General features: G+C 47.6%; 1 protein-coding gene across 1 annotated transcript; it reads right to left on the minus strand.

Moving 5' to 3' along the window:
• Positions 1–235: 235 nt before the first annotated feature.
• Positions 236–27,585, minus strand: PNOC (prepronociceptin). The gene is made up of 4 exons (XM_055427837.2): positions 27,463–27,585; positions 14,241–14,390; positions 4,904–5,297; positions 236–350 (listed from the first exon to the last, which is right to left on the minus strand). Exons 1-4 carry the CDS (start codon positions 27,583–27,585, stop codon positions 265–267), a joined length of 753 nt encoding a protein of 250 aa, XP_055283812.2. The 3' UTR covers positions 236–264.
• Between the last annotated feature and the right edge of the window lie 101 nt (positions 27,586–27,686).

A 27,686-nucleotide genomic window follows, 5' to 3' on the forward strand; every position in this document is an offset into this window, starting at 1 on the left:
AGTTACGGCAGTGACGAGTCAAAACCCCAGGCTTGATTTCCTGTTCCTTGAACCCACCACCTCAAAGGGGGAAGAGGTGGGTGAGAAGGAGAGATGGGGCCGTTTAAATGTTAGCTGGAGGAATTACAAAAATACACTCTGATGTAGCAACAGGGTTGTCATGAAACATGCCATGGGTGGGGAGGTGGCCAGGAGGAATCAGGGAGGGAAAGACAACCAGATGGGGCAGGGCCCTGGGGTGGCGGCCTGGAGGCAAAGCTCGCCTCAGTGCCTTGGGGAGGAAGGTGTCCTGATGCCCAGCCGGCAGGTTTGGGGCTGGAGACATGCTGCTTTGGGGATCGCCCGGACACCTGGGGAGACAAAAAATGACAAATTAATGGCAGATTAAAATGGCAAATCTGACAGTTTTTCTGACCCTTCAATTTGATTTTCCTAGTGCCTGAGAAATAGAAAGGAGGCAAAGAAAAACTATCATCTAGGACTTTCCTGGTGGTCCAGAGGTTAAGATTTCGTGCTCTAAATGCAGCGGTGCTGTGCTGTGCTTAGTCGCTGTCGTGTCCTGACTGTCTGCAACCCATGGATTGTAGCCCGCCAGGCACCTCTGTCCTTGGGGATTCTCCAGGCAAGAACACTGGAGTGGGTTGCCATGCGCTTCTCCAGGGAATCTTCCACCCCAGGAATAGAACCTGGGTTTCCTGCATTGCAGGTGGATTCTCTACCATCTGAGCCACCAGGGAAGCCCAAGAATACTGGAGTGGGTAGTTTATCCCTTCTCCAGGGGATCTTCCCGACCCAGGAATTGAATGGGGGTCTCCTGCCTTGCAGGTGGATTCTTTACCAGCTGAGCTACCAGGGAAGTCCTAAATGTAGAGGGCCTGGGTTCAATCCCTGGTCAGGGAACTAAAATCCCACATGTTGCACAAAGCGGCCAAGTAAATTATATATATATAGATATATATAAAAGCTTTATAATCCACATAATTAGCCCCAAAAGCAACAAGAAGGGGTTCCTGACTCCCTCTACACACCCGTTTCCCTGGCCCATAATCTAGCATTAGAACCAACAGAAAAAAGGGGAAGCCTCCTGCCCAGAAACAGTTCTCTTATCCCTGGTATCAGTATTTGGAATCTCTGTATAGTAGTTGATTTCTTCAGGCTAAAAAGAGCCCTCATTTGTGGCTCTCTTATGTTACAAGCGCTAACTTCACTGATTCCTCACCAGGAATCAATCTGCTCACTCTCCACCATCTAGAAGTTCAAGGTCCGGGGCAGCAGAAGACAGGAGGGGAGTATAGGGCCAGGAAAACAGACGGTAGGTATCAGGCTCAGTCAAGTACTCGTCACAGGTCTCTCTAGGGCTGGTCCTGCACCCCAGTGTCCCTTTTTTGTTGTCCATTTGTTATTTTTTTATTGGAGTGTCATTTATGATGTTGTTTGTGTCTGCTGTACAACAAAGTGAATCAGCTACAAGCACACATATATCCCCTCCCTCCTGAACCTCTCTCCTTCCCATCTCCCCCACCCCACCCCTCTCGGTCACCACGGAGCACTGAGCTGAGCTCCCTGTGCTATCCAGCAGCTTCCCACTGGCTGATTTACATGGAGTGTGTATAGTCAGTGCCTCTCTCTCAGCTCACCCCACCTCTCCCCTTCCCCTGCTGTGAACACAAGTCCATTCTCTACAGTCTGCGTCTGTTCCCACCCTGCAAGTGGGTTCCTCTGTACCATCTTTCTAGATTCCATATATACCAGTGTCCCTCCCTTCTAGGACATCATTACACTTTCTGAATAAGGGTTTGCTTCCCCAGTGGCTCAGTGGTAAAGAACCTGTCTGCCAATACAGGACACACAGGAGACATGGGTCCTATCCCCTGTGGGAGGAAGTGGCAACCCACTCCAGTATTCTTGCCTGAGGAATCCCATGGACAGAGGAGCCTGGTGGGCTGCAGCCCACGGGGTCACAAAGAGGCGGACATGATTGAGCACGCACACACACATCCCATGTGTTGGGTGGCGCCGTTTCCTCCAACATTCTAAATATAGGCTGGTGTTGGGTGTCTCAGGTGTCCAGAACAGCTCTGGCAATGAGTCCCCGAGCCATGGAGAAATCTCAAGCATGTGTGGGGCTGGCTGGGGTGTGTACAGGCGAATAAAGACAGGCTTAAGGGACTCATAAATACACATCCACACTGGAACTCAGCAGCCATGAGTGTGTGGAAAAAAGAATCAGCAAGATGGTCACAGGAGGAGAGCAATCGATAATACCCAGATGATCTGCTTAATATCCCCAGCGTTTCCATCAAGAACTTTATATCTTGAGCAAAGCCACAGGCAGAAGCTGGTTACCCGTTGTGTTCCAGTGCCTCTCAGTTGGAGGCTTAATAGAAAACTAGAAAAACCAATTGCCTGAATAGGGGCCCAAATAGTTTTTCTAAAAACTAAATTGATTCCTACTAACGTGACTGATTTGAAACTGTCTTTATAAGGTAAACGGTCGCAGTTCAGACTTAGATGTGTCTTCAGGGTGCCTTGATGGTCCCTTTAAAGAAGAATGTCCCTAAAGTTTAGGAGGAAGGTTCAGCGGGGGAGGGACATATGTATACCTATGGCTGACTCATGTCTATGTATGGCAGAAACCAACACAATATTGAAAAGCAATTATCCTACAATTAAAAATTTAAAAAGAAGAAGAATGTCTGTAAGATTTGGAAGAATTAAGCCCATGCCATTTCTGAAAGCTTTTTTTTATTAGGTCCCATGTAGATATGGCTTTGGAGAAATGAATGCTTATTAGGGATCCAAGAATATGACTTCAAAACCAGTGCAGGTTAATTCAGGGCCTTCAGAGATTAGTCATTCTGCTAAAATAAACACGGCAGCCTTTGGCTCACCACTGAATACATATACCCGTATTTGGCAATGGGCGTTTTGCAAATAAGCCAGCCTACCTGCAAAGTGTTATGTGGGCTGCCTTCCTGCTGCAGTGTGGGTGCTCAAGATTCACATGTGGATTAATATACATTGAAGGAAGATTATTAATGATCTGGCTACTTTTGACATACAGGAAGCAAAGTAAAAGAGCCCATGCACAAACTTTTTGCTTTTATGCCTCTGTGTCAGGCAAAAGCCCCCACTTGGGTGATAATGTTTGCGGAAAGTTTCTGACCAACTGAATAGTTCATTCTGTTAGGGGAAGCTTCTCTCTTTAAGGACAGATAATGAGATACCGCACGCGAGCCTGCGCGCTCTGTCCTGTCTGACTCTTTTCGACCTCATGAACTGCATGCAACCTGCCAGGTTCCTCGGTTCATGGGATTCTCCAGGCAAGAATACTGGAGTGGGGTGCCATTTCCTGCCCCTGGGGATCTTTCCGACCCAGGGATTGAAGCCAGGTCTCCTGCATTGACAGGCAGATTCTTTACCACTGAGCCACCAGGGAAGCCCAGACGAGATCCTGAAGATAATCATATTCCTACATATAATTAAGGCACATACGGTTAATGATTGGAATTCTCTTAGATTTCCAGAAAAGTTCATTGTGCTAGTTCCCTCTGCCACTCAAAGTTATGTACAGGTTAATGGGCTGAGGAGAGCCGAGTTTGTAATGACTGGGGAATAAGTTAGGATCTCTGATATTTATGCTCTGATCTGCATTGTAGGTACATGTATAAACGAGAGCCTGGGGGAGTAAGAACAGACTGGCAGGGAGACAGGAGGAAGGGCAAGCAAGCAAGCAAACACAAAACAGAAACGGCACCTGGGCACTTCCCAGGTGGTCCAGTGGTTAAGAACCTGCCTGCCAAGGAAGGGGACATGGGTTCAATCCCTAGTACGGGAAGATCCCACATGCTGTGTGGCAACGAAGCCTGTACACCCCAATTACTGAAGCTCTCACACTCCAGAACCTGTGCTCTGCAATGAAAGAAGCCGCCACGGTGAGGAGCCTGCGCAGTGCAGCTAGAGAGCAGCCCTCACTCGCCGCAACCAGAGAAAACCCATGAGCAGCAGCGAAGACCCTGTGCAGCCAAAAACAATAAATGAAAATTAAAAACAACCAACCAACAAAACCCAGAAGTGGCACCCGGAGAGAGGCAAAAAGTGAGGAAAAAGACCCTTCAGTCCCTCTCCTAACAGTGACTGAGGTCATTAGGGCCGGATTCTCAAAGCCTTGCTCAGGTGCCATCGGCTGCAAAGCACCAGCCCAGCAGCCCAAAGTGATCAGGTGAACACGTGATGTGTGGGAGAGAGAAACACGGAAAGTGCCCTACCAAGAACTGGTCCTAACCAGAGCTCCTTGACTGGGGGAGAGTGGGAAAGTTGAAAGGTTGCCATGGAAGCCAGTCACCTTGAGATAGAGGGAGGCGGGGAGGGGACAGCCAAGCCATCTTCAAAGGTGAAACAGCAATGTCACAGACATAGATCAGACTCTGCAAACGGCTAAGTGCAGGTCCAGCTCTGGGTCCCTAAAGTCTCAGGGGAAAGGTGAGTGAATGGTTTCTATGGCAACCAGATAGGAGGCTTGGTCCACTTCATTGTCCCCATAGTAACTAAGCTCCTGAAGAGCCACAGAGGAATTAGTTATCTCAACACACTACTATTATCCCCATGGTAACCAGTCTCTTCACCGCAGTGGTGAGCTGTTGGGAGCAATCCCAGGAAAATTTTTGCTCCCAGAAAGAAAAAAAAAGGTGGGCTGGAGCAGTCCTAGGAGCTGAACCCCTGAAGGAAGTGATGTAGACTAGCTATATGCGTTTGGGTGCCAACGTGTTCCCCCCGCCGGGGAGGAAGGTTAAGACGGGTAGAGAACGCTTCTTCTTGCCCCCAGCTCTTTGGGGCCCCACTCACTCGTGGGCTGAAGTGGACGGTGCAGCCGGGAGGGGCTCCCCTTCCAGCTACGCATTACCATTCTGGTGCAGGGTGCGCCGACGCTGGCTGGACTGCATGCTCAGGACCAGGTACTGCCGCATGAACTCACTGAACCGCTTCTGGTTCGCCAACTTCCGGGCCGACTTCCGGGCCCCGGTGAAGCCCCCGAACCGCTTCTGCAGCTGCTTCTGCTCCATCTCCCCCACCTCCTCCAGGCCGGGCTCTGTCCTCTTCTGCCTTTGAAAGAGGCTCCTGACCCTGGGCATTCGCTTCAGATGCTGCATCTCAGAGGTTCTGGGTTGTTCCAGAGCAGCCGCCACGTGGTCTGGGTCAGCAGGGCTGAGCTTCCGGGAGCCGCTGGCCATGACCTTGGTGCATGGAGTCCAGAGAGGGCTGGTGAAGACCTTCTCTTCACACTCGAGGATGCACACCTGCCAAGAGAGAGGTTGGGGGAAAGAGAAAGACCAGGGATATCTGTTAGTCCAAGGCAATGAGGAGATCAAGTACTTTTGTTGTCTATTTTAGGGCTTCCCAGATGGCTCAGTGGTGAAGAATCCTCCTGACAGTACAGGAGAAGCAGGAGGTGCGGGTTGGATCCCTGGATTAGGAAGATTCCCTGGAGGAGGAAATGGTAACTGCTCCAGTGTTTTTGCTGGGACAATCCCATGGACAGAGGAGCCTGGCAGGCTACAATCCATGGGGTCGCAAAGAGTCAAGACACGACTGAGCATGCATGCATGCATGATCTGTTTTGGTACCAATCAATGCAAGGGCTTCTGAAGCACCTCTTCAGTACCATGGAGCAGTTTTCCATACAGTTACTTAAGTTCATAGAATTTCAGAGTTGGAAAGAAACAGAAAACAAACTGGCCCACCTCTGTCATTTCACAAAGAAAGTTGGGGCTCAGAGAGGTGAGGTTAAGTTACCCAGGTGACCCAGCAAGTTAACAAAATGCACAAACAGAGTTATAGTCTTTGTTGGGTTTTTGGAGCCAAACATAGCTCATCAGGATCATCCATAAAGAAACATTTTATTCTGTTCTCTTATCAGGTCTGAGAGAGGTCAGAGTGATTTAAGAAACGGGATGTTATAGCATATAGTCACGCAGTTAAATCTGCATGGTTACTCTAAGGTCACCTGGTAAAGACCAACCTTGGTGTGATTCAGTTCTCACCTTGCATACATTCATCATCACTATCAGTGCATGAGTTATAGAAAATAGGGATCAGACAGAGAACAGACTTATGGTTGCCAAGGGCTAGGAGGGGGTGGAAGAAGGATGGACTGGGAGTTGAGGGTGAGTAGATGCAAACTATTGCATACAGAATGAATGGACAACACGGTCCTGCTGGATAGCATAGGGATCTAAATTCAATGTCCTAGGATAAACCATAATGGAAAAGAATATAAAACAATTTGTATAATAACCGAGTCACCTTGCTGTACAGCCGAAATTAATACAACATTGTAAATCGACTATACGCCAATAAAAAGGTAGAAAAGGGGGGTTAAGACCTTTTGGGATATGGACAGGTTGGATAATCTGTGGCTGTCTGACACAATTCAGCGGACCTGCCAGCTCCCTAGGAACCCCTGCAGCTTCTGTCTCTCCTGGCATCTCCCACCTCTCGTCTAGACCACCAGCCTGACCATGATGTTCCTGTACCTCCCTGACTGGTCCTGGCCTTAACCCTTCCTATCACATTCCTGTCTCTGATTGGAATCTCCTGGAAGCCTCTGCCTCCAAGTCTTTTTTCCTATTGTTTTGGATTCAGGCTTCCCAGATGGCTCAAGTGGTAAAGAATCCACCTGTAAAGCAGGAGACACAGGAGACACTGCTTCAGTCCCTCGTTTAGGAAGATTCTCTGGAGAAGGAAATGGGAACCTGCTCCAGTATTCTTGCCTGGAAAATCCCACTGACAGAGGAGTCTGGCAGGCTACAGTCTGTGGGGCCGCAAAGAGTCGGAAACGACTGAGCACCCAAGCACACTTCACCCTAAACACTCCTCTCTGTGTTTTTGGGGTCAGATGAAAACCCCACTTCAGCCTGACTTTGACATCATGGTGAGCAGGAAGCTGCAGAGCCCTTCATCAAACCTTGGAATCTTTTTTTTTTTAATTTAATTTTTAATTTTTTTGGCTACACCATGCAGCATGTGGGATCTTAGTTCCCGGACTGGGGATCAAACCTGCACCCACTGCATTGGAAGCGTGGAGTCTTAACCACTGGACTACCAAGAGAGTCCCAAACCAAGGAGTCCATGCCTGGCTCACAGGGCATCAGGAGTTACTGCTCTGGTTGGACAGGTGCAGGATGTGAGAAGATGTGTGTGTGCCCCATTGGGGCTCTCTGGGGAGCAATCACTCCCACCCGGGTGTTCATAGAGGCACACATGCCTCTATGGGCAAGGCTTCCAAGTTGACCTCTAACCAAGTAGTGAGATACACATGCAGCTTAAATCACAGGCTTCACCAGCTGTTCCACCAAATCTTCAAAACGTGCCCTTCAGTCTGACTTCTCCTGCTTGCCTTTACCACTCTGACCCTGCCTTCCTTTTGTTGCTGCCAAGCTTCTCCAAGATGTGGTCATGCTCATGCCTCCACTTCAGCATCCCCCCCTTTCTCCTCCTGACTTCTGTGTGAGGATGCAAATCTCCATCTTTTTTGGGGGGTGGGACACACAGCACAGCTTGTGGGATCTCAGTTCCCCAACCAGGGACTGAACCCATGTCACAACAGTGAAAGCCCGGAATCCTACCAGTGGACTACCAGATATTGTTGTTGTTCAGTTGCTAAGTTTCGTCCAACTCTTTTGTGACCCCATAGACTGTAGCCCAGCAGGCTCTGTCCATGGGATTTCCCAGGCAAGAGTACTGGAGTGAGTTGCCTTTTCCTCCTCCAGGGGATCTTCCCAACTCAGGGGTAGAACCCGAGTCTCCTACATTGGCAGGCGGATTCTTTACCACTGAGCCACCTGAGAACTCCTACATCTCCATCTTATTAAAGATGTCAGTTCAGGTGTTGGCTACTAGCAGGTGACTTTACTTCTTATCTGATTTACTTTTTCAGTATGAGTGGAACAGGTTTGAATGAAGTACTGATTGTAGCATAGATACCTGTACTTCACTCCTACTCTTTTCCACCCCACGTCTATCTTTTTGCTCTCTGTCTCCAATCATCACCTTACTCCTCAGCTGGTTCAGGTTTAGAACCCTGGGCATCTCTCCAGCATTCCCCTTCTCAGGACTCCATTTCTCCATCCAGTCAGCATGTAAGTCTGCCATCTCCTTTCCACCCCCTCTGCCTGATTTCCTCTTGGGGGTGCTGTGAAGCAAGGAGAACAGGTGACTCCTATTCAAAAACCCCAAAGTCCCTGATGGATTTCGGGGAGAAGTTTTTATAGGCAAGATTTGGGGTGAAGGCTGCAGGGTGTGTGACTTTGTTCTGAATGACTGGTGGTAATAGATGTTCCAGGAATCTTGTGCTCAGCCTGAAATTACCATCCTCCCCTGGGTGGGGGCCTTCGGTCCCACAGAAGAATTCAAAGCTCTTCGTCTTCATTCAGTCGCCAAGTCGTGTCTGATTCTGCGACCCACAGACTGCAGCCTGTCAGGCTTCCCTGTCCTTCGCCACCTCCCGGAGTTTTCTCAAACTCATGTCCACTGAGTTGGTGCCGCCATCCAATCGTCTCATCCTCTGTCATCCCCTTCTTTTCCTGCCTCCAGCTTTCCCAGCATCCAGGTCTTTTCTAATGAGTCAGCTCTTTGAACTCAAAGGTATTGTTATGTATATTCCTTGAGGCGGAAACAAGAATGGCTGCACTATTGTTTGACTGCTCCTCCCTGCTCTTGGCATCCCCTACCTTCCCTATGAACAACTTCCCTTTGGAACTCAGGGCAGGTTCAGGAGACTGAATGAAGCCTATTTCCTCCAAACAAGAACTGGGGGGCACAGAAAGGACTTGTACCCAGGAGGACCCCTCCAGGGTCCTGCTCCATTTCAGAAGGATATTGCCAAACAACCTATAATGTATAGGACAGCCCACCCCCCACCCCAACAAATAATCATGCAGCTTAATACATCCACAGAGTCTGAGAAACCCTACTCTACAGAGTCAAGGAGGAAGCAGAAAGCATGGGTAACACCGGGAAAGCCAGTAGAAGTGAAATAGGAGGGAAGGGGAAGGACAAAACCTCTAATCAAATGACAGTCCTAGAGGATGCGACATAAACTGGTGAGAACCGACTAGATTCAAGATGGCAGAAGATTCGACTTCAGGTGAACCTTGAGCCTCTTAAAGTGGGCGGTGGCTGAATTCCAGAAAATTTCTACCCCTTTCCCAAAATAACTGGAATAATTCTCCTACTCATTAGTCCATGAAGTCACCCAGCCCATAAAAACTAACCACCCCATGTTTTGGGGCCTCTTGCCTTCTGAAGATAGCCCATACTCTGTCTGTGAAATGTATTTCTTCCAGGGCCATTCTCTCCTTTTGAGACAGACTGTATTCTGCCTATGGAATGTGTATCTGTAAATAAATCCACTTCTTACCTATCACTTTGTCTTTTACTGAATTCTTTCTGCAAAGAGACATAAAGAATCTAAGTTTCATTAAGTCCTGAGACCAGGTGTGCAATCTCAATTAAAAGACAGTGGATTCAGGGGCTTTCCTGGTGGTCCAGTGGTTAAGACTCTGCACTCCCAATGCAGGGGACTTGGGTTCCATCCCTGGTCCGGAAATTAGATCCCTCATCCTGCTACTAAGGGCTTCCCAGGGTGGCTCCTTGGTAAAGAATCTGCCTACCAATGGAGGAGGCACAGGACATGTGGGTATTGATCCCTCTGTCAGGAAGATGCCCTGGAGGAGGAAATGGCAACCCACTCCAGTATTCTTGCTTAGAGAATCCCATGACCGAAGAGCCTGGAGGGCTACAGTCCACGGGGCCAAAAGGAGTCAGACTCAATTGAGTGACTGAGCACACGCTCACTCCTACCTGCCACAGTGAAAATCTAGCATGTGAGAATGAAAACGCCAGTGTGCTACAACTAAGGCCTGGACCGGTTACATAAAAAAAAAAAAAAAAGGAGTGGATTCAAGTTCCATCCTGGGATTTGGCTGCGTTCAAGTCCCAACCTGAGTTGTGCGGTCACAAGCATAGATTTGTAGGACTCAAAAGGACTTTTGAACACACTTGGTTCAGTCCTCACATGGATAGGATCCTCAAAGTGCTCGTTGCCTTGTTCTGCTCTGTCCATTTACAGGAATCAGAGGAAACTGTTAAGCCTAGAGGCTCTCAGATATTCTGCGAGCCCCTGGGTTTCTAAGCCCAGTTGGTAATTATATTGCATGTCAATCAGAGAAAATGAAATTATGTGATCAAACCAGATGTATAGCCCTTACCGAGACTCAACATACTGTTAGATGATTAGGTACTAAAAAACGGATCTTGATTCTTGATTTAGGAGAAGGTTTTGGAGCAAAAAAATGAGGAATCCAAATTGACAGCAGCATTTGTAGCAGCAGATGGGCATATGAGCTTACTGATTACACTCTCTGGTCTGAGGGACTAGCCAGCCTGTTTGCAGAGATGGGTTAATGGCCCATTAAGTGAGCTGGACACATTTTCACAGCCCACTCTGATGACACTGCTATATCCAGACACAGTGTGGAGGAGCATCTGGAAAGTCCCAGATTGGTGCCAAATTGATCTGGAAAGCCGGGCTTTGCATGGGGGAGGAAGACAATGAGCACAGGATCATCTGAATGTCTAGGATCAAAGATTAGTGAGCCCAATGGAAGGAAAATAAACAACTCATTCAGATTGTCATGTTTCTGCCTCTAAGGAATCCAGCCACTTCTGACCAAGAGACATTTGGGACCTATTTGCACTGGAAGGTTCTGCCAGTATATCAGAGAGCCAACGCTAGTGGGCCAGCAGATGCACAGTACAAAAGAAAAACGTATTAGGAACTCCTACGGCAAGTCAACTGCTGAGATTTCCTGTGAAATGAAGACAGGAACTACCAGAAGTAGTGACTCCTCTGCTGTTAACAGAGTTTTAGGGAATTTAAATAAGTTTCCCTAGATCTTTCTTGGCTTCCCTGGTGGCTCAGGGGTAAAGAATCTGCCTGCCAATGCAGGAGATACGGGTTTGATCCCTGGGTCAGGAAGATTGCCTGGAGAAGGAAATGGCAACCCACTCCGGTTTTGCCTGGGCAATCCCATGGACAGAGGAGCCTACTGGGCTACAGTCTGTGAGGTTGCAAAGAGTTGGACACGACGGAGTGACTAAACTACTACAGCAACAGCAAAACAGACCTTTCTTGGGAGTTACCTTCTTCTTGGTCACTAAAATAACGGTAAATCTAGTTTTTTTCTTCATAAACTGGTAGGGTAAGTATCATTCCCAATTAGCTGAAAGCCCAGGACTTTCCAATCATTTGACTTGTGTGCTAGTCATTTACTGACCAAAATGATAGTCTAACAAAAAGGCAGGCATGCTTGGACCATTGCCCTGGAGTGAGAACAAATGAAATTCCCGATGAAGCCAACGGTCTGGAAGGTCCTGGGAATAGATTAGGATTTCATCATTTGGTGGAAGGATTTGGGGGGTGGACAGTGACCCTTGCCTAAATATCTGAGTCCCCCCATCTTTCACAGAGGGGACATAGTCAAGGGTTGCAAGATTTGGACGTGAGATGTGGTTGCCTCGATTCTAGGCATTTCATAAAACTTAAAAAGATAGGCTAAAAGTGAATACAAGCTAGAAACACTCAGGCAACCAGGTCCTCTGGGGGTCAGCAGGCACTTGCAGAGGTCACCCATCACTCCAAAGCAGGAACTGGCCATTTTCTTACAGTGTTTTTCGGACCCCAGAGATTTAAGATGCTACAGAGAAATAGAAACTAGCTCCAGATTCCTTCCTGGCTTTGAAAGACACCTGTGTAAAACCTCTACAGCATCTGCACCTATTAGGAGACTAAAAGGTTTTGCAGTGTTACAGTTTTCCTGCGCTTGCGTGCTAAGTCGTTTCAGTCGTGTCCAACTCTTTGTGACTCCATGGACTGTAGCCCATCAGGCTCCACTGTCCATGGGATTCTGTCGACAAGAATATTGGAGGGGGTTGCCATTTCCTCCTCCAGGGAATATTCCAGACTCAGGGTTTGAACCCATACCTCTTTCATCTCCTGCATTGGCAGGCGTGTTCCCACGAGCACCACCTGGGAAGCCCTCCAGTTTCCATGGGACCTGTGTATTGAGTACTGCCCTGTGTGCTGGCGAAGCCCAGATTAATCGGCAAAGAAAGCGCCTAAGAGATAGCCCAGCAGATGCAAGTAATTGACAGAGAACAAAGGCGCTAGCTGCTGCTGCTGCTGCTGCTAAGTCGCTTCAGTCGTGTACGACTCTATGGGACCCCATAGACGGCAGCCCACCAGGCTCCCCCGCTGGCTCAATTGGGGACTGGTGGAGAATCAGCAAGGCATCCTCTCCTAAGAGTAGTATTGAAGGGTTTATTGGCTGGGGGAGGAGTCGGAGGTATGAGCAAGATGGCAGGACACGTTCTTGGAGCTGTGGGGAGGGAAGGGGAGCATGGATTTCCCACAAACTATCGAAAGTGATGGGAGCCCAGCAAAGAGGAGGCAAAAAGTGTACCTGCTGCCTGGGGAAAGCAGACGCTGGGAAGGGGAAAGGACATGGAGGGAAGGACAGGGAATCTTGGCTATCACTTGTGTTTAGGGGGCAGGAAGAGGAATGGGGCTCTAACAGGAGGCAGAAAAGGAAGAGTTGGAATGGAGAAGAGAGCGGGGTTCACCCAGAGAGGATGAGGAAGGGAAGCCTGCACGTTGGCGAAGGTTTCTGTGGTTAGGAACTGCTGGCGACCTTGGAGATTCAAGGGAGTCAAGGCGGGCTTCCCAGGTGGGGCAGTGTTAAAGAATCTGCCTGCAGTGTAGGAGACACGGGTTCGAGTCGCGGGGTGCCCACTCTGTGCCCCCGCATGACCTGGGCACCTTGGCTCACTCCCTGCCTCTTTAAGCCTATTTAGGTCTCCTTAGAGGCTTCAGCTTTGATGCTAAAGCTGAAACTCCAATACTTTGGCCACCTCATGCGACAAGTTGACTCACTGGAAAAGACTCTGATGCTGGGAGGGATTGGGGGTGGGAGGAGACGGGGACGACAGAGAATGAGATGGCTGGATGGCATCACCGACTCGATGGACATGAGTTTGAGTGAAGTCCGGGAGTTGGTGATGGACAGGGAGGCCTGGCGTGCTGTGATTCATGGGGTTGCAAAGAGTCGGACACGACTGAGTGACTGAACTGAACTGAGAGGCTTCAGGTCCTCCCAAACCCCCTCCACCCCTCTAGACTAGCCTGGGGTCCATTGCTCAGTAATTACTCTTAGGAAAGGATCATGGGTTCTTCTCTCCCACTGTCTGTCTGCTCACCTTGGGGCCCTTGGTCTAACCCAGAGCTTGGTGCACAGTAGGTGCTCAGAAAACCCACAATGACTGACGGAGGAGAATGGATGATCTTTGAATGGGTTCTCGGGGTGCTTCTTCATGATATTTGGTGGTTGTTACTGCTCAGAAAACAGGCTTGAAAGCCACTGAGGTGGCATGGGAGGAGCGTGGTGTTTTGGTGGGTCAGGGGGCTGTGTCTATTCACGTCTGTGTGTCAGCCTAGTGTGGGTACTTGGTTTCTATATTTGTACATTTGCCTCAAGGAACAGGAGGGAAAAGGTGGCTCTTAAGATTGAGGAATTCCAAACATGACATCTTTGGAAAGGAGTTTTCTTGACTACAAAGAAAAAGTAATCGAGTTATACTGGATTTAGTAGGAGAGAAATAACTATTTAAACGGTAATGAAAGCAGTGGAGAAAGCAGCTGACTTAGTGAAATTTAGTGCTCAAATAAACAAATTAAATACAAGGTAGCACGTTGGTGTTCACTGTAGAATTGTCTATAATATCAAAACTGGGACAACTTACGTGCTCAGCAGGAGGGATTGGTTAAGCCAAGTGTACTTAAAATAATGTTAATAACGGGAAACTTATCTTGGTATAACATAGCAAGTGAAAAAACTAAGATTTTTTTCTCTTAATGGTGAGATTAAAGGTGACTTTAAATTTTTCTTTTCATAGTTCTTGGAATTTGCCAAATTCTCTAGAATGAGTGTGCATGGTTTTAATAATAGGAACAAAACAGCAGCCTGGGTGGGTCTTTACTCAAATGTGGAAATGTGGGATGATGACAGGGTTTGCTTTCAGAAGCTGCTGGAGTCCCCCGTCGGTTTCTTAGGGCCATCCCACACTGGGAGAGTCACGTGACCTGGGCGGGGCAGGGAAGACAGAGTCCAACCTCCTGGACCTACCTCGAGGTTGAAGCTGTCAAGAGTGGGGCGGAGCTTCTCTCTGCAGACCAGACAGTCCTTCTGACAGCTGCTGGACACACTGGAGAAGAGGCTGAGCAACAGGAGGTCACAAAACAGGATTTTCATGGTGCAGGAGCCGGAAGCCAGATGCTAAAACACAAGTGAGGGTGGGCACCGTTAGCACAGCCCTTCTCTGGGGGCCGGTAGGGGCTGGAGACCCTCATCCAGGGCACAGTGCCCTGGATTCCACTTCCCAGGAGGGGCTATACAGTCAAGGGCACAGGTGGCCCAGGCCTGTCTGCCAGGGGTGATGTTCACGCACAGGCTAGCATCTGGGTTCTGGGGTGGGGATGGGGATGCAGGCACACCTGTTATTCCTGCCATCCAACTGGCCTCCACGTGCACGAGTGCTTCCAGGGAGCTCAAGGCCCACTTGTGGCCTTGAGACAGCCCCTCCCAGGCTCAGTTTTCACAGCTCTTAATGGGAAACACTGGTATCTGCCTTGCCCCAGGGCTGCTGCAAAAATGAGATCCATAAGAAATGTTTTGCAGAGTGTGAGATCTGTAACATAGGAGATTTGTGAATGACTCATCCTCCCCTGCCTTGGCCAGGAATGCCCTGCAGCCCCAGATTCACTCTTCTGGGAAGCATCTGCTAGGTTTCTTGTCTGTTTCTCCTCCTTGATGGGAGCCAGCTCTGCACACACAGCTAATATGTTCACCTTGTTATTCTGTGCAAAGCACAGGGCCAGGCAGATGGAGTCATTTATTGAAAAACGACCAAAGAGACTATTCCAAGGTAATAGCGCCAATGATTATGAGTTAGAGCAGTCATTTATATTCTTTGTGTAGGATTGCCTCAAAGATGTGAAGTTCTTCCTGTTTCCCTTTAAACTTACCCTGTGATCAAGTCTCGTGCATTGGAAAGCTGTTTTCTCGGACTGCATCACTTTGGGTCCCTGTAGAATCAACTTTATTTGAAGGGTTAAATGGAAAGGGGAATGAGGGAAATTTCTGGAAATGTGAAATGTTCTTGATTGAGGTGTAGGTCACAGGGGTGTGTATGTTTATCCGAAATTCACTGAATTGTACATTTAGATTCTATGTGTTTCCTTGTATGTAAATTTTACCCTAAGTATTCAGCATAGAAAAACAAATAATGGCATTTATTACTTTTTCATTAGACTACACTGAGACAATGTATAAGCCATACTATTCAAATGCAGTCTGCAGACCAGCAGCTTCTCCTGGGATCTGGTAAGCAATGCAGAATTTCCGTCCCTACCCCAGATCTACTGAATCTGGATCTGTCTTTTTAGTAAGATTCTCAGGTGATTTGCACGCATGCTAGAGTTTGAGAAGCAGAGGTAGAAAGTGGGTATGCGATGGAGCTAGCCTGTGGGAGGAGGAGAGGGCATGACCCACGGCCACTGGCCATGTAGGGAAACCACTCCAGCTCTTCTTGGGCATCATCCAAGCTTTTCATACCAAGAGTGTGTTGACTGAATCAACGGTCAGTGCTTGCTAAGTTACTGAGGCGACATCCGAGATGGGTTTTGAATAATGAGTGGGAGGTTGCTGCTAGCTGTCTGTTTTTCGCATGGTAGTGTATATATTCAATCCTAGCCTCCCAGTTCTTCCCTCTTTCCCCTCTCCCCTGTGTCTGCACATCCTTCTCTACATCCACATCTGTTTCTGCCCTGCAGACAGGTTCATCTGTACCGTTGTTTTAGATTTCACATGTATGCATTAATATACAATATTTGTTTTTCTCTTTCTGACTTACTTCACTCTGTATGACAGACTCTAGGCCCATCCACATCTCTACAAATGACCCAGTTTTTCTAATGGCTGAGTATCAGTCCATCATATATATGCACCACATCTCATTCACCTGTTGGCATTCAGCTGGCTTCCATGTCCTGGCTATTTTAAGTAGTGCTGCAGTGAATATTGGGGTACATGTGTCTTTCCTCAGGGCATATGCCCAGTAGTGGGACTGCTAGATAATATGGTCCCTGTGTATAGCACAGGGAGGTCAGGCCGGTGCTCTGTGAAGACCTAGAGGGGTGGAGTGGGAGGTAAGTTCAAGAGGGATGGGATATATGTACACCTATAGCTGATTCACTTCATTGTACGGCAGTGACTAACTCAACATAGTAAAGCAGTTATACTCCAGTTATAACAAAGAGTTTGCCAAGAGGACAAGGAAGACACAGAGAATGACTTCCCAAAGGCATAGGCACTTCCATGGTGGTCCAGTGGTTAAGACTCCATGCTGCCAGTGGGCGGGGTACGGATTTGATACCTGGTCAGGGAACTAAGATCCCACCTGCCACATGGCACAGCTGAAAGATAAACAAAAACAAAGACATAGAGAAGGGAGAACACAGCATGTGTGGGAGGGGATGGTGAGCAGGCAGCCTTCCCGGGGCGGTCTTCCTAACGGAAGCCCCTTCTGAGAGAGGCCCGTTCCAGGTAAAACAGGGCCATGTTTGCCATCTAAAGGGTTCAACCTCTGCCCTACACGTTGGGAGGTCTGTGCTAATGAACAATGAACTTGAACAGGTATTCAAATGTTGTTGTTGTTTAGTTGCTAAGTCGTGTCCAACCCTCTTGTGAGGCCATGGACTTTCTTTTCAAATGAAGATGCCTCAAATGCATCTTTCTCCTATATCCCAGGGGCTAGTAGCTTAGTTAAGATTTATCACCTTGGTTATTGTGATCACCCTCTAATCAGTCCACCCAATGATCCAGCCTCCCACCAAGCCATCGCCATGTCTGATGATTCCCTCATTCTTTAATTCTCTAATCCCCGCTCCCACCCAGCTCCCTGGCTTCAGCTTCTGTCATTCAACCTTGAATCTCCTCCAGTCCTCGTGAGTCACACACGATTCCCAAATCGGTCAGGTCCCTTCATGCCTCTGTCCTGGTCCCTGCTCTTCCTTCTGCTCAGAATACCCGTCTCCAGCTCACACTTTATACAGGAGTTATCCCCCGGGGGAAACCCTCCCTGGTCTGAGTTAGATGAGTCTCCTCTGTTTGTGTGGCATTGTGAAGTACATCGCGGCAGAAAGAAGTGAGCCTGGGGGACCTGTCCGTCAAACAGACACAACAGACCTATGAGATGAGGTTGCTAGGATTCCTGTTTTCTTTTTTTAAAAACTTAAATTTTATAATTGATTAACAATGCTGTGACAGTTTCAAGTGTACAGCACAGTGATTCACTTCTACATATTTTGGATTCTTCTCCCCATGTAGGTTATTACAGAACATTGAGTAGAGCCCCTTGCGCTATATAGTATAGTGTGTATATGCTAATCCCAGCCTCCTGATTTATCCTCCCGCCCCCGCCACAGCCTTTCCCCTTTGGTAACCATAAGTTTGTTTTCTGTGTCTGTGAGTCTGTTTTGTAAATAAATTCATTTGTATCTTTTTTTTTTTTAGATTCTACGTATTATAGTAATATCATATAATTTGTCTTTCTCACTTAGCATGATAATCCATGTTGCTGCAAATGGCACTATTTCATTCTTTATGACTGAGTAATATTCTATTATATATAGGTATCACTGCTCGTTTATCCATTCATTTTTCTGTGGACATTCAGGTTGCTTCCATGTCTTGGTCATTGTAAATAGTGCTGCTATGAATATTGGGGTACATGTATATTTTTGAATTATGCTTCTTTTACTGGGTACATGCCCAGGAGTGGGATTGCAGCACACGGTAGCTCTGCTTTTGTTTGTTTGGTCTTTCAATGGAGGGATTCATCCTTTCTCACCTTCTCCTCACTGCAGACTGCCTGGGTCTGCAGAATCCTCACCTGCAACTCAACCTCCCAGGGTCTCATCTGTAAAACCGGGACAGTAAAAGTAACTATCTCAAAGGGCGATTAATGGGTTGATATCTTTAAAATATCAACCTGGCACAGTTAAAATAGCACCCGGCACAGAACAAGTATAACAAAAGTTTGTCAAAGAAGGAGCCCAGGACATAGCCTTCACTCTGTAATACTACTATTGTCTGCCGTGTGACACTAGGCACTCTACACTGTAAGCTTGGACTTACGTGTCTATTTCTCCCACTGGGCTGTGACTTCCTGAAGGGCAGAAATCATTTCTATGGTTCTCTGAATTTCCAGCACCCAGCACAGGGCCAGGTGCTTCGGAGGTGCTCAAGAAAGTCTGATAGATGACAGTGGAGTGTCTCAGGAGTGCCTCTTCTTCACAAATGAGAGTTGGGGAGTGTTTAGGAGGACCCCCAACCCCCACTTCCCTGGGAGCCTGGGATGCTCAGGCATAGATGCTGCTTCAGGACCTGCCTGACAAATTGCTGTGCTTAATTGCTCAGTTGTGTCCTATTCTTTGCGACCCCATGGACTGTAGCCTGCCAGACTCCTCTGTCCATGGGGATTCTCCAGGCAAGAATACTGGAATGGGTTGCCATTTCCTCCTCCAGGGGATCTTCCCAAGCCAGGGATAGAACCCAGGTCTCCCGCATTGCAGGAGGATTCTTTACTGTTTGAGCCACCAGGGAACCCCATGGCCTGACAAGTTTCTGGTAGTTAATTGTTCCACTCCAGGTGGGAGGGCTGGGAACAAGTTTTGCTCCAGAGCAAGGCCAGATGCCATCCAAAGCTGGAACCCCATGCATGTTCTGGAAAAAGACTAGTTGCCAGTGTCTGGGAGGCATGGCTGGAATGGTGCTATGTGCTAAGCCTGCAGTGGCGCAGCCTGTTGGCAGACAAGCAATGAAGACTCATCGCCACTTACAGGCTCTTTTGAAGAGAATATATCTTTTGAGTTCCAAACAGTCACCATAGAAGCAAAGGGCTCAAACTGAGGACTGCTTGGTTACATCTTTTGTTTAATTTGGTCGTTGCCTTTAAGCTTCTTGTTCTACTCAGCTTCATTCTGGGCGGAGAGACTGTTGTGTCTAGTTTGTTCAGCATGCTATGTTCTCTATGGCCACATGGTGGCAGTGTCCATACGTCACAGAAGGAAGGGAAAAGCCGGGAGAAAAGGGACCTTTGCCTTTCCTTCCTAATGCAAAATTGCAATCTGTAATGTTTGCATAGGCTGAGCTGATAAGTTGTGACAGATGTTAATGAAATGCTCTCCTGCTGAGGTTTTTCATGAACTTCATTAAATGTGGCAACTTGCGCATTCAGCAAATGTCTGGTGGATTGACTGTTACTCCTTATCTCAAATTCTGGGTAAATGGGTTTTTAGGATGAGGTAAGGAAAGATGAACCCCTGGGACACTGAGCATGTGTTCCATTCCATACCTTTCTTGCATGTGAAACTGTTTGGCCCTTGGGGAAACCTTATCAAATCTACTTGTGGTTAACCCAGCTCTCACTGCTGATCCTTGGTACACCAACCTTTCATCTCACCTCCGAGCTTCCTACTTAACCCTCTATGTCCCATCCCTTGCTATTATTTATTTTAAATTAAAATTTTTTTTCAGAAATAAGAAAATCATTTTTAAAAATTCAACCAGTTCTCTTATTCTACTCCCCCAGGCTAATCAAGGCATGTGATTAATAATATTACCTTAAAATTGCATCCTGGGCAGTGTTTCATTTAAGTTTAATGAAAAACACTTGGCAGCAATTGAGTGCTGGGGAGACGTGATTGGTTATTATCCTTGTTTATGAGTTAGCATTAGTTTAAAGAGTAGCTGATGCTGAAGGCTAAATTTTTTATTTCTATTTTATAACAATGTTCCATCCAGGACTTCCCTGGTGGGCCAGTGATTAAAGGCTCCATGCTCCCAAGGCAGGGGACATGGGTTTGAGCCCTGGTCAGGGAAGTAAGGTCCCATAGGCTGTATGGTGTGGCAAAACAAAACAAAGTTCCATCCATACTGAAACAGAAAGACTGATGAATGTCAGTGGGCATTTAACAGTAAAAGAAGCCAGAAGTCAGAGATTGCTACCCATCACTTTTAACAAGTGACTCCACTAATTAATGAAAAATCTTTACTCAGTGAAATTCATTCTGCTCTGCAATTCAAAGAATCCTAAAAATTGAAATTACCACACAGTCCAAACTTACAGGTGGTTTCTGGTATTTAAATGAGATTAAAATAAATAAAAGCTCAAAATATATGTAATTATTCTCATAAAGGGGCTTGCTTCCCTGGTGGCTCAGATGGTAAAAAATCTGCCTGCAATGTGGGAGACCTGGGTTCGATCCGTGGGTGGATCCCCTGGAGAAGAGAATGGCTACCCACTCCAGTATCCTGGAGAATTCTATGGATAGAGGAGCCTGGTGGGCTACAGTCCATGGAATCGCAAAAAGTCAGACATGACTGAGTGACTAGTTTATATTCTCATAAAGGAGACAACACTTTGTTGCTTTTGGTAATCCTCACAACCCTTGTGCAACTGTGTTCTAGGCTAAGACTTTTTTTTTGAGAAGTCTTAACATCTGTGTGCTTTCTTTGTAGCTGTGTGTCAGTTAATGTCAAGGGAAATGTAGATGAGTAATTGATTAATTTCTGAGTTACATTTATATTTGATCTTTGCACTTTGTAATTGTGTAACTTTGGGCACGTTTCACCTTTGAGAGCCTCAGTCTTCTCACCTGCAAAATGGGGGGAACAACAGATTTGTTGTGATTGTTGTTTTTAATTGTGCAATAGAGACTATCAGTAAATAAAATTTCCCTGAGTGTGTCTAAATTTTCTATGGTTTGTATTCACTTTGTGAACCAAACTCAGCTAACACTTCCTTGTGGGGATGCTATGCATCTGAACATCTTGTATTGAGTAAAGAAATGTTTAATTACCTTTTATTTCAGCCACAGCACTCTTGATAAAGATAAAATACCACTGTGTTTAGCTTTAATCTATTTAATCTATTTGTTTGTAATCATGCTTCCAAGGGCAATATAATTAGTTGCTTATCTGTTTGGAGGATTAGTATGAAGCTTTAGCGGAAGCTAGAAGCTAATTGAGTTTTGTCTTATGACCTATGAGAAAGCCTGTAATTTTAGTGCTTTTAGTGGAGAAGGCAAGAGGGACTAGGTTTTCTGCTAGAGGCATATCTCCCCCAATCCTTCTCATCAGCCATGTGTATGAATGTTGTACTTGCTGGTAACAAAAGTTTTATATTCTTACACAGTCCTGTAAAGCATTAATTGCTCAATCATGTCTGACTCATTGCCACCCTATGGACTATAGCCCACCAGGCTTCTCTGTCCATGGGAATTCCCAAGAAAGAATACTAGAGTGGGTTGCCATTCCCTTTTCCAGGGGATCTTCCTGACCTAGGGATCGAACCTGGGTCTCCTGCATTGCAGGCATATTCTTTACCATCTCAGCCACCACGGAAGCCCAATACAATCCTATAATCTAGGGTTAATATTATCCCCTTTTTGAGAGGAATGTATGTTTATGGAGGTTAACAACTTACTTAAGATAACCAGCTTATAAAAAAGCCAGGACTTAAACTCAGGTGTTTTGACTCTAAAACATGTTCTGGGAAACCATAAACTCCACATACTGGTCCTGCTTTGGAAAGGTTGACAAATTCTGGTGGCATCTTATTGGGATGGTTTCTGTTTGTATTTAACAGTAATCATATTATTATTATATTTAGCACACTCCTCTGTGCCAGGCACTGTCTTGATGGCTTTGTAAGCATCCATCCTATGGGGTAAATGTTATTGCCCCCATTTTACAGTTGAGAAGACTGAGGCTTGAAGAGGCGAAATAACTCGAAGTGGCAGAAATGAGACCCCAACCCATCTGATTTCCAAGTTCATGCTCTCATCAGACGTTTCAATGATCTTGGCAAGGGGACTTCCCTGGTGGTCCAGTGGTTAGGACACTGTGATTCCATTGCAGGGGGCATGGGTTTGATCTCTGGTTGGGCAATTAAGATCTTACATGCCACACAAGTTGTGTGACCAAAATAAGAAACAGAGAGAATTTCGGTGGTTTTCTGTCTATTCCTGCAGGTAAATTCATTGCAAGGATCTCTGTTTGTCCTGAGCTCTGGGTGTCCCTCTCTCATGATACACTTTTTTTTCTTCTAATTGGAGGATAATTGCTTTAAATGTTACATTGGTTTCTGCGGCACACTCTGATCAGTCGTAATTATTTATACCTCCTCTCCCTCTTGAGCTTCTCTTCTGTTCTCTCCCACCCCGCCTCACCCCTCTATGTCGTCACAGAGCACCGGGCTGGGCTCCTTGTGCTATTCAGCAGCTCCCTACTAATTATCTGTTTTACACGTGGCAGTGTAAATATGTCATTGCTACGGATACCCTCTTTCTTGCTGCCTGTCCCCACTTCCTGAAGGGGTTTTTCATTGCCCACCAGCATGAGGGTTTGTCTTCCTCGTTTCTTTAACCCATCGCAACCCCGACTCCTACACTGAGCTTTTGCTTCTTCACCAGTTATGACTGAATCCCTTTTATTTCTTGTCTTCCTCTAATAGACTTTCATGCAAAAGGTTCCTCCTCTGCTTCTAAATTCCCACCTGGAAAGGGCGGTGGGGCAGTGGGTGTAGAGAAGGTGGAGGGCCAAGCATGTCCCCACCCTACACAGACCGGGTGTGCTGGGAGCTGGCGGGCAATGAATGAACAAGCGCCCTGTGCCTTGGGAGGAAGAGGCCTGGTTTTCAGCTCCAGCTCCGCCCTCACCTTTGGGATCTTGAGCCCTGAGTGCTTAGTCATGTCCGACTCTTTGTGACCCCGTGGACCGTAGTCCACCAGGCTCCTCTTATGGGCTCTTGAGCAAGGCCCTTTCTTTCTCTGGGGTTCTGTTTACCTTTCTCCAAAAAGAGATAGTTGGGTTAGATGGTCAATATTAATATTTTTTATTTTATAAGTGGCCAGATATTTGTTACAACAGCCCACCTGGGGCTCACAGCAGAAATGGACACATTTTCTTTTCTCTTTTTAATTTTTGCTTGTTTATTTTTGGCTGTGCTGGGTCTTCATTGCTTTGAGGTCTTTTTTCTGGTTGCCGCCAGCAGGGGCTACTGTCTAGTTGTGATTGCGAGTTTCGTATTGCAGTGGCTTCTCTTGTTGTGAAGCACGGACTCTAGGGCTTGCAGGCTTCCGTAGTTGCAGCTCCCAGGTTCCAGAGCACAGGCTCACCAGTTGTGGCACACTGGCTTAGTTGCTCTTCAACATGTGGGAACTTCCCTGATAAGGGGTCAAACCTGTGTCTCTTGCATTGGCAGGTAGATTCTTTACCACCGAGCCACCAGGGAAACCCCTCTTTTCTTTTTTTTTTAAAGGTTTTTATTTTATTTTTTAAATTTAATTTTATTTATAGCATTTTAAAATATTTTGGCTGCCCCTGACCAGGGATTGAACCCAGGTCCCAGAAGTGAAAATCGAGTCCTAATCACTGGACCACCAGGGAATTCCTAAGAGGCACATTCACTCTCAGTGCTGTCGAAAAGGTGGAAAGTTGTCATCAACTCTTGTCTTGATCTTCCTGATTCTGGCCTGTGGTTCCCCATATAAAAAATGTTTTGTTTTGTTTTTCCATCGCTTTTACAATAAAATCACTTAATGCTCCTTTCAAAAACATTAGAAAATACAGATCAGCAAAAGAACAATGGATACAGATCAGTGTGCATGCGTGCTCACTTGTGTCTCTCTGTGACCCCATGGACTGCAGCCCACCAGTTTCCTCTGTCCATGGGATTTCCCAGGCAAGAATACTGGAGTGGGTTGCCATTTCCTCCTCTAGGGTTTCTTCCCCACCCAGGAAACAAACCCCTGTCTCCTACATCTCCTGAATTGCAGTGGAGGTGGATTCTTTACCACTGAGCTACAGGGGAAGCCTAGTACCCTTTTTTTCCTCCCAGTATGTATTTATTTGGCGGCACCAGGTCTTATTTGCAGCATGCAGACTTTTAGTTGTGGCATGCATTCAGGATCTATTTCCCTGACCGGGGGTTGAACCCAGGCCCCCTGAATTGGGAGGGAGAGCCTGGAGTCTTAGCTACTAGACCACCAGGGAAGTCTCAAGACCAATAATCTTCAAATGTCTATAACTTTATACCTCAAGCAATCAAACCGTTTTGAGCACACCTTCCCAATTTATTTGTTACCTACATTATAATACCTGCTGCTGCTGCTGCTGAGTGCAAATTAAGAAAGATAAGATAACCACATAAAAAAAATTCAATGTGTTTCCCAAAGCCTACTGGACTGTTTGGCACACACACCCCTTTGGGGGACCACCAGCCTGGACCCATTAATAGTGAGTGACATTGGCCAAGAGCTCTGAGGACAGGCTGCCCGGTCTGTTTTCCCAGGCACTCAGCACTGCGGGCTCTCATCAGGAATCCAGGCACGTTTCTCGGCTGAATGAATGAAAGGATGAATGGGGCCTGGGGTGGAGGGGTGGAGAGTGAGCTACGGGGAGGCTGGCTCCGAGCCTGGGTGGCTAGGCAGAGCCCTGGGTGTGTGCGGGTGATCCGCTGACATTTTCACCGAGACCCAGACTCCTTGAAGGCCAGCTCCACACGTCACTCGCCCAGTCAGTCCCATCAGAGCTGGCGATGCTGTGTATCTGCAATACTGAGGCATCATCCAGTATTTGAAAAATCTCAGGATCGTAGAAAATCAACACTGAACGTGATCATAGGCTGTTTAGGAAGATGCCCAGAAAACCGGCTTGCCCCCCAAATAGGCGTGCCATAAATCTCACAGTTAGTTTGTGTTTAGAAGGAAAGTGGCGTGTTGGAGACGAGGAGGACCTAAAGGCATTTAAATAGAAGTGTTTAGAACATCGAGGTTGCCTGATGAGTTCCCAGCCATTCAAGCCATGATACTCCTGTTACTCCTGTTTCCTTCATGATTTCCTTCATGGGAGCTGGGGCTTGCGGGCTGTGTGTGTGTCTCACTGAGTATGGATAAAAGTATAGAAAACTCACCCCAGATTTCCCATCCCTACTGTGTGTGTGTGCACATTAGCATGAAATAGACATACAGGTAAGTTTAGCTCACTGCCTGGCATACAGTAGCTTTCAATACATGTCCATTCCTTTGCCCTCTATTTGTGCCTTTGTCCTGGCAGCCACTTCCCTCGCCAAAACACCTGGGTCATCCAGATTCTATCTGCTTCCCTGACCGGTTTGAAATCCTGGACTCTGAGCAAGCGCTCCTTCCTCCAAATTCCTTCACTGCTCGCTGTCTGGACTACGAAATATAAGACTTAACTACACCCAGCCTTGCGTGGTCCTCGAATTCTTTCGCTGTGTGTTGCCGCGTCCCCACCCGCATAGTCTGTAAGCACCCCAGGCTCGTAGAGGGCCGTGCTCTGAGGCCAGCATGGCTGGCCGGGTCCCCTCTCGGCCACATCCTGAAACAGATTATTTAACCTCTCAGCTTCAATTTCTTCGACTGCGCCATGGAGATAATGACACCATCTCTCCTTGCTGTTGCCGAGGATAATGGGTGTGAAAGCGCTACGATGTAAATCGTTGTGTGAATGTAAAGGCTGTTATTATCACCTCTGTTGGATCGACCCCTGCTTGGTGGAGCATAATAAATACCTGATTGATTGAATACAGAACAGCTTTGCGACAGTTCCTGTCTTGGGCTCCAGAAACACCGCTTTGCGCCTGATCCTGCAATTACTCCCTTTTGTTGATAATGCTAAATCTGCATCCTCTAAATCCCCTGTACCCTCAGCCTTCAGCTGATAAAGCCAGGGAGAACGGAACTGCGCCCATCAAGGACCCCGCAGCTGCACCAGAGCGCCCTCAACAGGCAGCACATGGAACCGTCGAAGCTGTTCCTTCTACCAAGGTGATGGTTGGGGGGACAGTCTTTCCAGGGACCCTCCCCCGCAGAAGACTCAGCTAGTCCAAAGGAACGCGAATGCTTTTTGTGAAAGGTGGTATTGCAGCATCATCGGTGGAAGGGTGCAGACCTTTGTCTCTGCCACACTTTATAAATGAGAAAGAGGATTGTGCCTGCAGCAGCCACCCACAGGCAGGCAGAGAGCAGCAATTTCCTTGGGAGGTTTTGAGAAGAAGCCAGGCAGTCACCACCCGCCCCCACCCCCAACCTTCTATGTTGAAAACTCCGGTTTCGGCTTGCTGGCAAATGCCATGCAAAGCTCATCTTTTGTTAGTCTGCCGAACAATGTTATTGGTTATAATTGGGGCAATTATGGGCTGCTCCAGGGAGCGAAACACAGATGTTGAAACCCAGGATCAGGGTATTCAAGTACAAAGCTGCTCGCTTTAAATAGTCCGTTTCCCGAATCATCCTGACTTACTTGAAATTCCCCCAGAACTTGGCCATGTTCAGAATGAGATGCGGGAGGATAAAGATGGGTAGCGGTGGGAGGGGAAAGCCAGACCCGCAGGGAGAGAGACGCACAAAGAGAGGAAGAGGAAAAGGAGGCTGAGCGAGAGCCAGAGTTTGGATGACTTCTGAACGTCATTTTCGCAGGACCCCAGCAGAAACCTTTAGGTGGCAGAGATGGGTAGGAGGAAGAAAGATGCAAAAAAGAGAACAGACCTCCGAAAGAATGAGGGTCTGGAGACCAAGGTCAACCCTGAGGAAATACACGGCGGAATTCACACACAGCGACCACGATCGGCTGGGTACCGGTCAAGCCCAGGGCAGGCTCCGACTCTTCCCCACATCACCACTAGCGATTTATATTCGGTGCCGAGGGGAGCAGGGTTCCCTCGGGATGAAAAAGCCAAATCCCAATCGAGTTGAGTGATATGTTGAAAAGCAGCCTGCACCCACTGTGAAAGGAAGTCAGTCACAGAGAGAAACCACTCCTAAAGTGTGCCCGGAGGGGCAGGTCGGGGGTGGGGGGCGCTTCCGGAGGGTTGCCTTGCAAGGCGAGCCCCCGCCCCACCCCCAGTGCCTGCCGCTCCCCTAACCTCACTCCTACAGCCACCGTTTCGCCGCCGCAGACAGCAGTGGCAAAGTAAGGACCACACCTGGGGAATGGAAACTTTTCCTCCTTTCCAAGTTCAGCTCTTCTTCTGCATCTCTCTTCGGAATAAAAGCCTTAGCCCTCCCCTCCACCGCTACCCCGCCACCCCCACGAGAGCACGGAAAAGATGAATGAAGGAATAATCTACAGGGAGGCCAGCAGGATCGACACTGGACAATGGAGAGGGGCTGGGGAGACAGCCTCGCTGCCCGCCCCCTGCCACTTCCCCAGCTCCCAGCAGCGTGTTTTGGGGCGGAGGGCTTCGTGCGCGGTTGCCTACCTGCGAGCTGTCAGTAGCCAGGCTCCTCCGGGCGTGCGGCTCCGCTGTGTCAGCCACACCGGCATATATATCCTCCCCCCGCACGCACAGCCCTCCCCTTCCCTGCCCACCTCGATGACACATACACACGACTGACCCCCTTAATCAAGCGAGCAGCAGAACCTACAGTCCTTTCTGGCTGTTCCCCGCCCGCCTTGGCTCTGTGCTCAGACCTGTGACATCTC

This window comes from Moschus berezovskii, chromosome 7, assembly GCF_049115385.1.
Source record: "Moschus berezovskii isolate FMDL1 chromosome 7, NW_MosBer_1.0, whole genome shotgun sequence".
NCBI lineage: Eukaryota > Metazoa > Chordata > Mammalia > Artiodactyla > Moschidae > Moschus > Moschus berezovskii.